At 43.3% G+C, this 14,856-nt stretch overlaps 1 protein-coding gene across 3 annotated transcripts in view; it reads left to right on the plus strand.

Moving 5' to 3' along the window:
• The first annotated feature begins 13,365 nt into the window (after positions 1-13,365).
• NECTIN3 (nectin cell adhesion molecule 3) overlaps positions 13,366-14,856 on the plus strand; it is a 63,885-nt gene continuing 62,394 nt past the window's right edge. The window contains exon 1 of one of the 3 annotated variants that reach the window (XM_035315128.1): positions 13,366-13,705. In XM_035315128.1, the coding sequence (XP_035171019.1) occupies positions 13,522-13,705 (184 nt within the window). In that variant the 5' untranslated portion in view covers positions 13,366-13,521. The remainder of the gene's footprint in view (positions 13,706-14,856) is intronic. The other 2 variants (XM_035315129.1, XM_035315126.1) reach the window with 2 other exon arrangements.

The following is a 14,856-nucleotide window of genomic DNA, read 5'->3' on the forward strand; positions in this document are numbered from 1 at the left end:
AAGAAAAGAAAAGAAAAGAAAAGAAAAGAAAAGAAAAGAAAAGAAAAAAAAAAAAAGAAAAGAAAAGAAAAAAAAAGAAAGAAAAAGGCATGAGATTTCAAATTTGAGATGGATGCCTCAGAAGGGAGAATTATTAGAGTGGAGAATGGGTTTGTAGTGCCATTTTTGTAATCAGTTAAGGGCAAATGTCAGGAAGGAGTGATTTCAGACTTTAAGTCGCCCATGTGTATGCTTATGTCTTTATAAATGTGGAGAGAATAGAACCAGCAGAGAGCATCCCTTACACCAACATGCAAACAAACCCGTGTGTTCTTTAAAGCCCAACCCCCTGAAGGTGTGTCGTTTTAAAAGATGCATATACAAATGCTGCATAGACACAGTTATGTTTGGGATTCATGTCAGAGCATGGAAAGAAGACTGATTGCTATTAGAGCCTCCGAGGTTTCAACGTCAGGCTGTTAGTCACTTCTTGTGTAGTCCGTGAAATTGTTGGTCTCCACAGTTTCCCTTGGTGCTGATGATATGCTCTCGGGGGACAGCAAAGAAAGAAAAACCTGCCAGGAGTCTAACTGTAGTTAAGTGGAAATAAGTAAGCAAGATCAGAGCTTACAAAAGGTAGACTTACTGCATTTTTTTTACAGCTGACAAAACAGAAATTGCTTTTGGCAATGTTAGTGGAGTTAGTGCTCCGGTGTGGAGCAGCGCTGGGAACAATACTGAACAAAATCCTGCATTGTTCTTTCCAAAGCTGCCCTGAGCTCAGGTTGGGTAACACGCATGGTACCTGCAACTGCCTTTGTAACGCAGTCAACATTGCATGTACTTACTAGTGACCAAATAGAGTAGTAACAAAGTTCAGTCAGAGTGTGCAGTATCTCTTCCTTTTGTCTTGTAAGTCATTGTGCCAGCTTTTACTTAAAGCATGCTCAAACACTTTTCACTCTCCTTTTCACACTTGTACAGAAGGCACTTGTCTGCCTCCAGTCACATAATGTCTGCTCAAAGGCATATTTGTTCATAAGAAAAAGACACAAACTTCATATGTAAACAACTTGCATAAATTATGATGTCTTAGTCCAAAATATATTCACAAGGGCAGGCCTTCCCTATCCCTAATTTGTATGCCTATAATGCAAATGCTTACAACTAAGACAGTTAGTTCAGGCTTTCTAATTTTCCAGGTAAGAAGCAGACACTGTTAAGGGTGTGTTCATCCACCCTACTTCAGATGTCCACTTCATGATGGGATGAACTCCACCACAGAAATGCTTTTTCCTGTCCAGCATCTATGGAGAAAATCAAGGATGGGGAAAATATTTTTACTTTTCATTAGATAACTCCTCTTATGATTTTAAAGTCCGTGAACACCTCATATATGATATAAGACCTCTAGGTGTCCATTGTGTCATCCTACACTGCAACAGTTTTGGGGTCTTTATGTAGAGTCTATGTGATAATACAGTGGCCTTCGCTGTCTTTTTTTTTTTTTTTTTTTTTTTTGGAGAGATATGTTGTGGGGGGGAAGCACTGCTTTGTTAAATTACCAATATTTTTTAGAAATTACCACCTGTTACATGACATTGATAAAGCCATATCCTCCAAAAGAAGGTTATCCATAAACTACGACGGCATTGACAAGCACCTTTGCAAGGCTTCCTAGTGGCAGCTGGACGTGCTGTAGGGAAACAGCCCCATAGGTGGGAGAATGCAGTTTCTCTAGCTCAGTGCCCCACTTCACCCCCAGAGGAAGTAGCTGTCCCAGCTATTCAAAGGCTGAAATGGGATCTGCTGTGTAGCTGGGGTTTGATCCATTAATTACCCCGAGGATTACATCTAAGGCCTGCAGCTGACTTTTGAAACAGTCTGGAGCCAAAGGAAAGAAAGAGGCACAAATCTCTTTTATTTGCAAAAGTCTGACACTGGTCAGTGTAAGGTGCTACATTTTACAACACGTGAATTTTATTTGTCATCCTCACTTAAAGATCCAGATCACAGTAATCCTGCATGGAGGTGAACAATAAAAAAAAAAAATGTTCTCTGGTATTTCAGTAAGTTTGTGAATTTTACTCATATGAGATATCAGAAAATTACACATTTAGGTGGCCTTAGGTGTTGTAATATCATTAGGATCTACTCTGAATGGTTCTGGCTATCAGCTGAACACTCTATGGAGAGCAACAAAGAATATCTTTTTGCTAGCAGGAGAGCTATTTTTGAATGTTCGTATTCTTGTTTGGAGTGATCTGTGCTTAGTTTGGAGCTCTAGAACTGGAGCGGTTTTGCAGAAGATAGCTGGCTGCCTGACAGTCAAAAAGTAGCTGCTGCAGCAGTAAATTTGTGCTGCATTTTTACATAAAGGCAATCTAAATGGGAAAACTGAGCGTTATATTTCAGAAACACGTATGAGAAATGACAACATCACAAGTGACCAAAAAATGACTATTTCACCTGGGAAGGGAGAAATATAAAATCAAAGTATGCCATGAACGCGGATTCTATGGTACATTTGAAAATGGAGGGGGAAAAAAGCAGATTAGCAGTTTGTATATTTTCAGCAGTCCTGCAGTCACCTTGTACTTAGTGTTGGCCATGAAATGATGGCAGAATCAAACTTGGTAAATATTTATTTAGCTCTGAGGTATTAGGACTAATCCCCTCAGTTTTCCTTTCACACAAATGTGAAAAAGTTGGCACATGCAAAGTTCAATTCACTACCAATAACCCAGGGGGATACAGAGCCATTTCAACTCATAGAAGAGCTTGCATAAGCAGTTACAAAACTGTTATATTTTAGCTGTAATATAGGAAAGAGAGTTTGAACTTCACAGAGTGGTGTCTCTTGGCTGAAAGGGGGAACACAGGCCTTCTGCACCAGGGCTTGACGCAAGGTCCCTGAACGCCACCCTTTCATGGGGAGAATTCTGCAGGGAGGAGTTCCGTGATCCTCCAGGAGCCAACAGATGCTTGGTGGAGTTCCACTGGATCCACTTTACATCACTGCAGAAAAAAAATAAAATAAAATAAGTGAAAGAACATGCTCCAAACCCTCCTTTTTATTTTTTTCTTCTGCATCAGCACAGCTTCTTTAATACTTAACACTTGTATACTCTGGAATTGTGCCATGCATCTTAACTCTTCTTTGCCCAATTTATGAGATCTGCGTGTTATGCTTCCATGCCAAAGCTCTAAAGTGGGCTCTGGTGTGTTTCAAACACGTCTTTCAGAGATTCACTGAGCACATCAGGCTTTCTGCTCCTGTCTCTATCCCATTCTGCTTCTTCAGCAGATCTCCAAGACTCAAGGAAATAAATAAAGCCCACGCTTTCCCTTATAACCATATATACTGTATGGGTTTAAGCCAGGTTTGCAACGAACCCTGTGGGCTTTTGATGCGGTCCTTACTATGACAGTTGTTCCTGCAAAGCTGCCACATACCCTGCACATCTTACAAAGGACGGAGTGAATTAAGGCAGGCCTCTTCAGAGCCCTTGTGCTAACATTCTTCAGCTCTCAGGAACTTGTTAGGCTTGTCATGCATTTACACACGGTATAACACCTTTTTTTCTTTGTGTCGCCTATTAGAATTGAGAAAACGTACAGTGGCATTGGCACACAGTTCTCTTTCTTTGCTTGTTTGTTGTCTTTCCAAAATGCAACTGGATCTAAATTGAGGCGCACACACTGAGTTACTGACACCTACAGTCATTAACAATGCAGAAGAGCAAATTATGTATTTTTATTACACTAAAAAATAAGGAAAAGAAAATCCTGTTCCATTGAAATCAAAATGGAATTCTTGTGTGTTTTTCATGTAAATGTTGTATTTTGTTCTCAGAGTATGTACCTCTCATTCTTTCTTCTTTAAAGGATATATACAAATTACTAATGAAAAATGTTGTTTGCAATGGAAAAGAAAAGCCAAAATGATTCATTAAAAAATGTCAAAATAAACAGTTGGTGTTTCTGAAATGACACATTTCAGGTCTTTTTATACTGCTTCCATATTTTTTCAGTCGTAAGTATTTGCCAAATTGCACTCAATGGTGTGAGCAATTTCGGTCACTTTACAACTCTACTTTCAGCGACTTTTCCAGTAATTGAAAAAAAAAAAATCTATCCCTGCTGTTATAACAATAAAGGATGTAAAAATATTCACTTTAAAATGGAGCAGGAACAATAGACATAGTCATAACAGCTGAATAAGAAACAGTATTTCTCTTTCATGGAAGTAACTTAGTAGGCATTTTGCAAGCTCTCTACTCCATGTCTACACTTAACAGTGGTGAGTGGTAGACAGCTGCCTCTAAAAGCCAGCCTTCCAGCCCCTTGTTTTCCACATTCCTTCACCACCCAGGCTAGAGAGCCTTTTTTGCTTTAGCTAGAGTCTGCATGTGGGTCTCAAGTAGCAAACCCTCACGTGAATCCTCATGTGAATGCTTCAGTGACTTCAGTGATTTTACATCTATCCAGCTAACTTTTCTAAGAGATGTCTCTCACTAGAAATTTCTGTCTTTTTTAAGCTAGCACATATACTCACAATGGAAGATTTGATTTAAACTCACCTACATTTTCTGATTTAAAAAAAAAAAAAAAGACTTTTATATATATATTTTTTTAATTTCCCAACTCGCTCTAACTAACGCAGATCAGGGCTTCTCCATTACCATGATTAACACATGGACCGAACTCTACATGTGCGAGTGACGTTGTCGTGGTCTCACTAACCTTACAAAATAAAGAGTATGCATAAGTCTTTGTAGGATCAGGTCATTCATAGAAAACTTGCAACTTACAGACCTATTTCTATAAATGTGTCTGTACATAGGTGAAGAAATACCAGATATTAGAATGATGACTGGGTTTCAGTCGTAATTCTATTTTTGCTTAGAACACGAAAAATGTTCCTCTAGTAATACATAACAAGAAAAGCATAAATTACCTAGTCTTCTAACTCTGTGCCCTTACCTCTCAAAAGATATACTTATGTATTACTGGACAGGGACATGGAAATAAATATTTATTATTATAAATTAAGGGCATAAGTCTCTGCTTATAACACACCAACATTAAGTACTAGAACATTTTTTCTTCTGGGAAGGAGTTGCACAGTCTATAATTTATACTGCTTTCCACACATATAAGAGAGAGCGATATCTTGTGCTTATCCATAGAACAGGCAGAGACAGCACCAAAGCCACCCTCACTTCTCATACAACCCACCCAAATGACAATATCCCAGTTCTTAGACAGGACATATACCCTTTTGAGTGAAATGGTTCCTCAGTTAAGTCACTTTTCAGAGACATTTCTAGGATTATTAAGGTGAGCGTTATCAATAAGAATGTAAGTCATTCTGATTTTAGAGGCTCTTTTTTCTTCTTCTGTCTGAGAGCTTACAGCCTTAATGAGGGGTAATCATGGGAAATTGAAGTGCTAGAACCAATAAATGATGCAGGCAAAAAATGGCTATCAGATTCAGGACTGAGTATTTTAGATTAGTCTCAGCCAAGGATCCATGGAAAATTTGATTACTATTGGTTAAGCATTTTGTGCTATCAAAGTGTGAACATTTTCTGTCCAAGTAAAACTGTCTCTGCTTGCATAATGCAAACTGTTTCCTAATCTCATTGAAATTATATATGTTTATTTGGGCTAATTTTTAAGTTGGCATTTATTCTCGAACACCCCCACTCTCGCAGTATCTGTTAGAATCACGACATTACTCATGTAATCACAACTATTTATTTAAAACACATTTTATTTAAAACCCATGCTAGTAAAACCTTTCTAAAGCATCCATTCAGTTCATGGAAAATTATCCATTTCTGAAATATTCAAAAGAGTCAGACTCAGAGGTGGGGGTTAAGTGTGATTGGAACAATCTGATACTTCTCTGTATTTATCTTATTTACACTGAGTTTCATTCTATGGATCTGCAAGCAGAGGAAAACGTAACTAATAGAATGAAAGCATCTCTAAAACTAACATAAAATGGTCATGTCAGCTTGAAACGATTATGTGAAAAACCCAGCCCACTCAAGGCTAAAGACAAACGGCACAGTCTTTGGTGGGAATGTGGAGACTTCACTGAAAACACAACTCATGGACTGGATACTGTCCTTCCTCAACCACAGGCAGTCATTTACACAACCAAGTGGTAAATACTAGCACATTTGTGTCATTCATCTAACTATAAAGAGCTAACATATGCAGAGACTAACAGAAAATCATGCAATTCCACACATTTGTTTCTAGCCTTGGAAAAGGGTAAGATTATGAGGCTTAAAGCTCTTGCTGAGGCCATAGTGAACACAGCCTCTGTTGTGGTGCTGCACGACTGGGCAACCCTGGAAGAAAAATCTGAAAAACAGGATTTGTCAGTTACAAGTTGGCATCGTTCTTTGTGTTCATCAAAACGTTTAGAGAGCTAATCTGAAGCAAAAAGTGAAACAGGATAGCAGCTGGTGCAAAAAGATCCTCCAAGAACATTTGATAGACTACATACGTGAGAGAAAGCATGGCTCTTCAGCCAGCGGAGGGAGAATTTCAATAAAGACCTTAATTTGCTATCACTATTCTACCTATTATATCTAGAATTACCTTGAAAAACAAAGAAATATTGGCATTTTTCCTTTCAAGTGCAAAGCATAACTGTGTTTCGTTACATTATATTCCTTCCACAGATTAAAGCCCAAGAGTTAAGTGTTTTCACACCGAAATATAGATATATGAATAAATCAGTAAATAAAAGTGATCATCTGCTGCAGGGCAGATGTTAACAAAGCACTTGTGGTACAAAAGTGAAAATGCAAAAACATTTGCAAACAACTCTAGGATTGGCAACCATCAAAAGCCAAGAGATTCACATTTAATGCCGATGCTTTCTCTAATTCAGCTGCATAAAAAAAGAGACACCATATGCTCAGGGGTGGGAACAGGGTGGATATACCAAACTAAGATTATATAGAAACTATAATGAAATCACTGTTGAAGAATTGATCCCAGCTGACGTGCTGTTGAATGTAGTTGGATGTAAATGAGCTGACAGAAAATATATAATTAAACATATAATTAGATCTCAGAACTCACTGCTGAAGGTTATTATTGAAGATGCAGCTCATTTTAAGAGGTGTATTAGCAGGTGTGAGCTTGTGGGTAGGAGAAATATGTTTTATAGCCCTTGTTTAGCACGATATTTACAGGCGCATACAATGAAGAGCAAGTTTCCTTCCTTTTAATTAGATTCTTCCCCTACCTAAAGTTACACATCTGCAGTTTACCAGTTAAGCCTGTATTATTTCTCAGCTGTGGCCCTTAAAGAATGAAATCCTAAGAAAGTCAGGTCTCTATGTGTTGTACACCTTGCATAAAATATTCCTGTAAACTGATTTTTTAGTGTAAGCTTAAAATAGCACTTTTGTATTTCCATTGCAGGGTGGCCTGTTTGGGGTTACTTAATCCTCTCTGAATGGATTACAATAAATTCAAGGAAAAAAAATCCCAAGCCTTGTGAACTCTTTAGTACAGTGTAGTGTAGAGGTACCCTTGCCTCCTCCCATCCCACTCCTGACAAATAATATTACTCCAAACCTCGTTTTTGCAGAATCTGAAAACATTTGTGAATTTGGGATAGTTTCCAGCAAATGGCAGAATGTCTAGTTCTGGAGAACTGAAACAATGAGACAGTAAATATTTCCAAAATGAAACATCGGTACTTCACATTTAAAGGGTGCTTTTGTTTAGAAATTGACCTAATTTGAAGGGGTCAGAAATGCTTATAAAAGCCAAAAAAATTGAGCAATGTTTCTTTCCCTTTTCTTTCCTTCAGTTTACAAATCTTTTCCAAAGGATTAAAAGCATGTAGGCACATTCTAGGCTACTCTTTTCAGGTTGAAGGCAGACGGGCAAATTCTGAATTCAATTATGCATGTACAAGTGCAAAAATAGCTGTCTAAAATTAATACACATTTCTCTTTCCCACTCAAAGTTTTAAAAGGGTTGATCTGCAAAGGATTTAAAATGTGCTTAAAAATCATCCAGAGACTGAAGCCTTCATTTAGTTTCAGGTCAACACTAATTTGGACAGATATCCAAAAGTATCACAGAAACCGTGAGGTACACGGGCTTAAGACAGCAGAAACCTGCAGGTTTGGTACGATGAATTTTTCTTATTGAACCATGGCATATTTCAGTCTTTCACAGGTCTTTGAATTCGCAGAAGTTAATATGGTTTCAAGTACAAAATGTGGATGTAAGCAGCAGGAATATGGTGTGTTACTGCAGTTGCCTTGTGACTTTACCTTGATTTGTCTTTCATATGTTACATATCCAAGCTGTGTTCCTAGGACACACGCAGGCACAACCTTTGGGTTTGCATACTCCACTCCTCATCCTGAGGGATACCTGCAGCATTTAACAATCAATGCACAAAGGAAAAGACAACGGAAAAGAAGAAAATGAAAGTAATAAGATTACACCACTTACAGCAGTTAGAATCTCCCCCAAAATGTGCTTGTTCCTAAAGCTAAGTATAAGCACTCTCAAGGAAAATTAAAAGACTAAGGGAGGAGCAGCTGAGAAGACAAAGACAGTAAGTCTAAGAAGAAAAAACAGCAAGTTTCTCTGGGGAATTGTAAGCCTGCTTCTTCTCTCATAATTAAGTAAAGCTGGTGTAACAATAATGATACTAAAAATGAATAAAGGATCCCCTTAAAATGAATGTTAAAACCGCCTTTTCCTTGAATCAAGAACTAAGCTCTTGCCAGAGCTGGGATCACGTCAGTGAACGGAGACAATGAAAAGGTTGCCGTGACAGGTAGGCAGGCACTATGAAGTTGTGACTTCACTTGGCTATTACTATTTTTTCAGGAGCTTATCCTTGTTCTTTTTGACTCTGTAGAAAAGGAGATTCCTTGAGCCATGAGCAAAACATCTAGAGGGATGGGAAGAACAGCACAGCATGAGGACAAACTTGGGCCACTGCCCCGGGCTCTTCCTCCACCACCTCACACCAGGCAGGGCTGGAAGGAGCTCGGCCCCGTGGAGACAGGCCAGCAGCTCTCTTCTGCATGGGGAAAGTGATCAGAAGGTGGAGCTGCGGCTGGGGCATCGCTGTGGCCACAACAGAGACCTTTTTGATCATCTTAAATATCTTTTGCCTGTGCCTAGAGAGAAATGCAATTGTTTCACAATAAAGTGCAAAAACTGTGCATTTGTTCATGCAGATATATACAAAGCAAGGGTGTTTTTGTATTTATTAGTGTAAAATATCACAACTCTGTGTAAGTAAGTATACCTAAATAGTTAAGGAGGAAGCGAGGAAGCACAGAAAACAAGCATACAGAAAGAGGGCACGAGACTACCGTAAAGGGAAGCAGAGCAGAGAGAAAACAGAGGAAGCATTGTCTGGCTTGCAAATGTCCTTCCAAGAGGAATCCTTGAGTTTTCTGTCCTCTTTTTCAGAGAGGTAAGTGGTAATCACAGAGATCATACTGGAAACCGTGCCATTTCTTTGCCTACTATTTTTTGTCTGTCAGAAATGCATAAGGAATTTACTTGCTTGGCTGGGAGTCCTGAACCTCTTGGCTGAGACGATAGGGCTCTCCATTTAATTGAAGAGGGGATGATATATACTTCTGACCACAGGTATGAAACGTAAGGTTGGGGATGACTATTGTCGGTGACTGCGTTACTGCTTTGTGAAAAAAAGCATGAGCTCTGGGACTTTGCTGAGACACATCAAGGATCTTGCACAAACACATGAGAGCGGGGCTGCTCTGTGTGCAAGAGAACCAAAGTTTTCTTAATCACGCTTTGCAATAAAGAGGCAGTGAGCCGCTCAGATTTCTCATTAAAGGGACAGTCTTTGATTGAAACAAGATTTAAATGTCATCTTTAATAAATAAAATATTTGGCAAATGGATTTTTAAGAATATCATATACCATGCAACTGTATGCATGTTATTCTTGGCTAGGCTAGCTTATGATTTAAATCAAAATATTGTGATAGATTTTTCTAAGAGATGACAAGCCAGATCATTTTGCATCATATTGTATGCAAAAAGCTTGGAAAAAAATAAGAACAATCCACTTTAATGACATACTTCTAATCTTAGTCAATTCTTAGCAAGAGTCATGGTGGTAGAGCATCCTTTACCCAAAGATTCCTACGTGTATCCAACTCTATTAAAAACATACTTTGCCGGCAATAAACCAAATTTTGTGCGTGGCAAGGAGTTGTCTGAGTCCTTCCCATACAAGTTCACAGACGATCAGAGCACCGAGCCCACCACAGGGACAGGAGGTGCATGCAGATAAATATGCAGCCCACGTTTCTTTGCATCCTTGGCCCTGCTGGAATCGGTGTCAATCATGCCTGCACAGCCAGCAGAGATGCTTTTCCATGGCTTCCTCGAGACAGAATCGGACAGGCACCTTTCTCCATACAGCAATATTAACTCTGGCTGCAGTTTTGCTGGAGTGTGGACAGAGACACGACGACTCTGACTTCAGCGGGAGGAGAGATGCAGCGAGGATTTCACTCACTGCAGAAGTGTAAGCACCTGTCAGCAAGTCACAGAAACTCTACCCAACAGCGGTATGATCATCTCTTCTGGCTGAGAGTGTGTGGAAAAAGGCAGCTTTTCTCTCGGGCTTTTTCACTGTATTTTTATTTTAAAAGGTCATAATGGGTGGTGGTGCAGAAACATTGCTAGGGAGGCCCGTCCCATCCATGCGAATGGAAGTGAGAGTTTTCAGAAAAGCGCATTGTTCTGTTACAAATCTATTTACAAATTCCCACTGCAGTGAATGGCCCTTCATTCCAGTGGGAATTTGTGCCGTCACTTCAAATGTTATGCATATAAGTTAATTTCACACTGCTTCAGAACTTTGTTTTCAAATGACCAAAAGGGTTAAGAACTGCAAAGTGAAGGATTGCCAAAGATCCCAAGCTGAAATTAAGGGGAAGGGCTTTTTTTTCACAGGGGGAGGGGTGGGGGGGGAAGGGCAGGTGGGCGGACAATGGCCAGAGAGGGAGGAAAATGCGGGCGGGAAGGAGAGCACAGGCTTTTGTAGCTCTGCAGCTCAAAGATGAGTTCAAACAGGACTGCTGCCAACTCTGGGGAAAAAAAAAAGAAAAAGAAAAAAAAAATCTTTTTATGGAAAAATACGCTAGTAACAATGGAATTACAAAAACTGAGGCAGTGTGTCCTATATACACTTACTCCATATTATGCAGGATTCATTGTTTGGAGCATCATACCTTCAGGAGTGTTGCAAGCATTGGAGAGCTAAATTTAGCCTTGATATCATGAAGTCAAATTTCCTTTTCTATCACAACGTCCCCAGGATGCCTGCCTGCAGCTTGGCACTAGAAGATGTTACCTACAGACTGGGCACAGCTTTAAATATGACAAACCGCATTTGCTTCCTTAGCCTGGGTGAATAGGTGCACATATTTTGGTGCCAGACCTTCAAAACATTTCATTTTAATGCAATTAATGCCTTTTGTTATTTGGGAATGAGAAGAACTGAAAATAATATAGCATATGACAATTTGATTATAGTTGTCACAAATAGGATTTTAAGGGTTGCACTCCCAATTAGGCTATGGCCCCATTATATTTCCTGTCCAGCTTAAGACTGCCTTGAACTTGGTGTAAACATAATTATGAGATGTAATTTGCTTCAGCTCTTAAGTAGAAGGGGGATTTATCTATATAGGACTTGTTTATATGGGGAAATGGAAAAATTACGCGCAATTAATACATCTGCCTGTAATGTTACATCAGCAGAGCCATATTAATATATTCTCCTACCGCTACGCTCATCAACTTTCCCATCTTAAAGGCTCTAAGTATAAATAAAAATTGGACTCTCATGATTAATTCCATCTTACATTTATCCAGATTTATTGGCATGGTGGGATATATGGGTTTCCATGGAATCGAAACGGCAAAAATTCCACCAACAGAGTAAAGGGCCAGGCTTTGAGAGTATCAACAGAGCGGGAAGACCACGGCACTGCACACCCCTTTTTCCTCTGAACAAACTGTCCCCAAAAGTTGTTTATGCAGTTTGGGACAAGATCCTACACACCACCTGAGCAATCCTGAATCCCAGTCCCAGAGCAAACTGGGATGGGAAGAGTTTTGTGTTAGCTGAGGGTTACATTTATGTAATGGAAGCGATTTGACAAAACTTTCAGAGTCCTCTCAGTTACGTTTGATAGCCCTCCAAAATGGTGACAAACGTAGAACACCCATCGCGGCTAACAGTTTGCCTCTAAGAACTCGTTGCCTGAATTTGGTTTAGTTCCACAGCTAAAAATTAATGAAGGCAGCTAACTGCCAAACATTCGGTGTAACTGAAGACTGGCTGAACATTGCGAGCCTCTGATAAGCCTAGCCGCGCACGGCGGGGAGAAAGCTGCTTGTGGTGCCTAGCACGGAGGGAAGTTAGTGAGTATTGCCCTGCCGTGTGGGGAACGTGGGCTGGTTGGGAACCCCTAACCAGCGGGCATCCCAGCGTGGAATCACCACGCATGGTATATTGGTGGTATATACATGGCATGTTTGTGCCATATGGTGTATTGGTGGTATATATGGGTATGTTCATGGTGGTATATGGTATATTGGTGGTATATACATGGCATGTTGCTGGTATATATGGGGTATGTTCACGGCATATGGTATATTGGTGGTATAAACATGGTATGTTCATGGTATATGGTGTATTGGTGGTATATACGGGGTATGTTCATGGTGGTATATGTTACATTGGTGGTACACACATGGTGTAGACGTGGTATGTCCATGGTATATTCATGGTATATGGTTCCTTGGTGGTATATTCATGGTATATCCATGGTATATTCATGGTATATGGTATATTGGTGGTATATTCGTGGTATATCCATGGTATATTGAGTATTTTTCAGTCACTCTTCTAAGCACAGCGAACCAGCGACGGACAGACGTGCAGTGCGGCCCGCGTGGGCCCAGCCCCTGCTCTGGGCCCCTCAGGGGGTCCCCCCCTCCCCTGGGCTGGAGGGGCCCGGGGGTGGGCGCGGCGCCCCCGGCCCGGGCTGGGCGGGCGGGGCCGGGGGGAGTGGGCGTGGCGGCGCGTACCAACAGCCCCCCACTTGGGGGGGGGGAGGACGCCGCGGCACTCCCCCCCCCCCGCAATTAGCTGCACCCGCCGCGTTGCCACGGGGAACCCCCCCGTTGGGTTTGGACTTACCCGGAGAGGGGACAGGGGGCGAGACGATTTGCCCGAGGGGGGGGAGGCGCGGGGAGGGAGGGGTACCGCGGGGGCGGGGACAGGGGGGCGCGGCGCACGCCTCCCTCCCTCCCCCCCCCCCCAGCGGGTGGTGCGGCCCGCTCGGCGGAGGGCGGGGAGTCGGGCGCGGCGCCTCCCTGCTCGCTGCTAAACGCGGCCGGAGCCGGGCGTGGGGCGGCGGTAGCGGGACGGAGCCGGAGCCGGGCACGGAGCGCTGTGCCTGGGAGCCGAGCCCGGAGCATGGCCGGGGCTGCGGCCGCCGCCGCCGCCGCTGCTGCTGCTGCTGCTCCTCCCGCAGCCCGCGGGGAACTTTTCCCCGCGGCCGGTGCCTCCTGGCGGCGGCGGTGGCGGCGCTTGGGCTCGGCGGCGCCCGGCGGGCCGGGGCTGGGGCTGCTGGGGCTGCTGGTGTCCCGCCTGTGCTGCGGTAAGGCCGGGGGGAGCGGCGGGGAAACTTCGCGGGAAGGGGGGAGAGCAGAGAGCAGGGCGCGGGGCGCGCAGCCGTTGGGCTGCGGCGGGACCGTTAGTGCCGTTAGTACCGTTAGCTGCGGGGGGGGGGGGGCGGCCTCTGCTTGTGGCCGCTGCCCGGGGAAGTTGGGCCGGGGCTGCCGGAGTGTCCCGGGCCTGCCCGGGGCTTTCCTCGCCCCCTTCCGTCCCTTCTATGGGCGTGCTGCCGGCAGCCCCCGTCCCCCCGCCGTGTGCCGGCTGTGAGGGAGCGCCGAGCCCTTCCTGCCCCTCGCGGGGCCACGGCAAGGGGGCTTCGGGGGTGGGCGGGCAGCGGGGAGCGGCCGTGGGGGAGCGGGGAAGCGCTCCTGCACGGAGCGAGCCGCTGGCTGCGAGGCTGCGCTCCTGCATGTGATAGTCTCCCCCCTCTGGCAACGATGCGGCTCTCAGGAAGGTGGTTATTGCCCGCTGGAGCCGCGCAGCGTGCGCCTGCCGAAGCGGAGCCGCCTCGGGACGGCCGGCGGGCTCCGCGCCCTGTCCCCGCGGAGGGCCGGCTGCGCTGCTGGCGTTCCCGTTGTTCCGGAGGGTTTGTCAGCCGTTGAGCGGAGCTGCTGTTGAAGTAACTGAAACAAGGTCGATTGCCTTAGTGTGTGTTCTCTGCGGCTCCTTGGCTGAGCGCTGCAGGAAGTGCTGAAGACCTAGTTTCGTCCCCTTGTAAATTCGTCCGGCAGTTAGAGTTTCCACGCATGAGGCTTCGGAGCTCTTAGGCAATAACAAACACTTATTAGGCGGACTTTGGCTTTGTTTGTTATGAATTCTTCAGTATTAAGGAGGTGCTACAGTTGAAAACGAAGGTTTAGTTTACGTAGGGCTGGCAAACTTATTGCGGTAGCACACGTCTCACTCAGGATCAAACAAAGGGCTCAGATTTCTGCTCTTTTGAGGTGAATAAGCAGTAGTTGAAGACCTGACATAACCTTGCTAAGTTATTTTTACATCTAAATGTAAAGATAATAGTAACAATGAAGTTCAGAGCATCCATGTGCTGTGTCATGTGGTGGCTTTCTATTTCAGTCTTGATGAGTGTAAATCAGATGTCAGTCTTCCCAGATTGCTCTTGGCATACGTGAACTT

Source organism: Oxyura jamaicensis, chromosome 1 (assembly GCF_011077185.1).
Source record: "Oxyura jamaicensis isolate SHBP4307 breed ruddy duck chromosome 1, BPBGC_Ojam_1.0, whole genome shotgun sequence".
NCBI lineage: Eukaryota > Metazoa > Chordata > Aves > Anseriformes > Anatidae > Oxyura > Oxyura jamaicensis.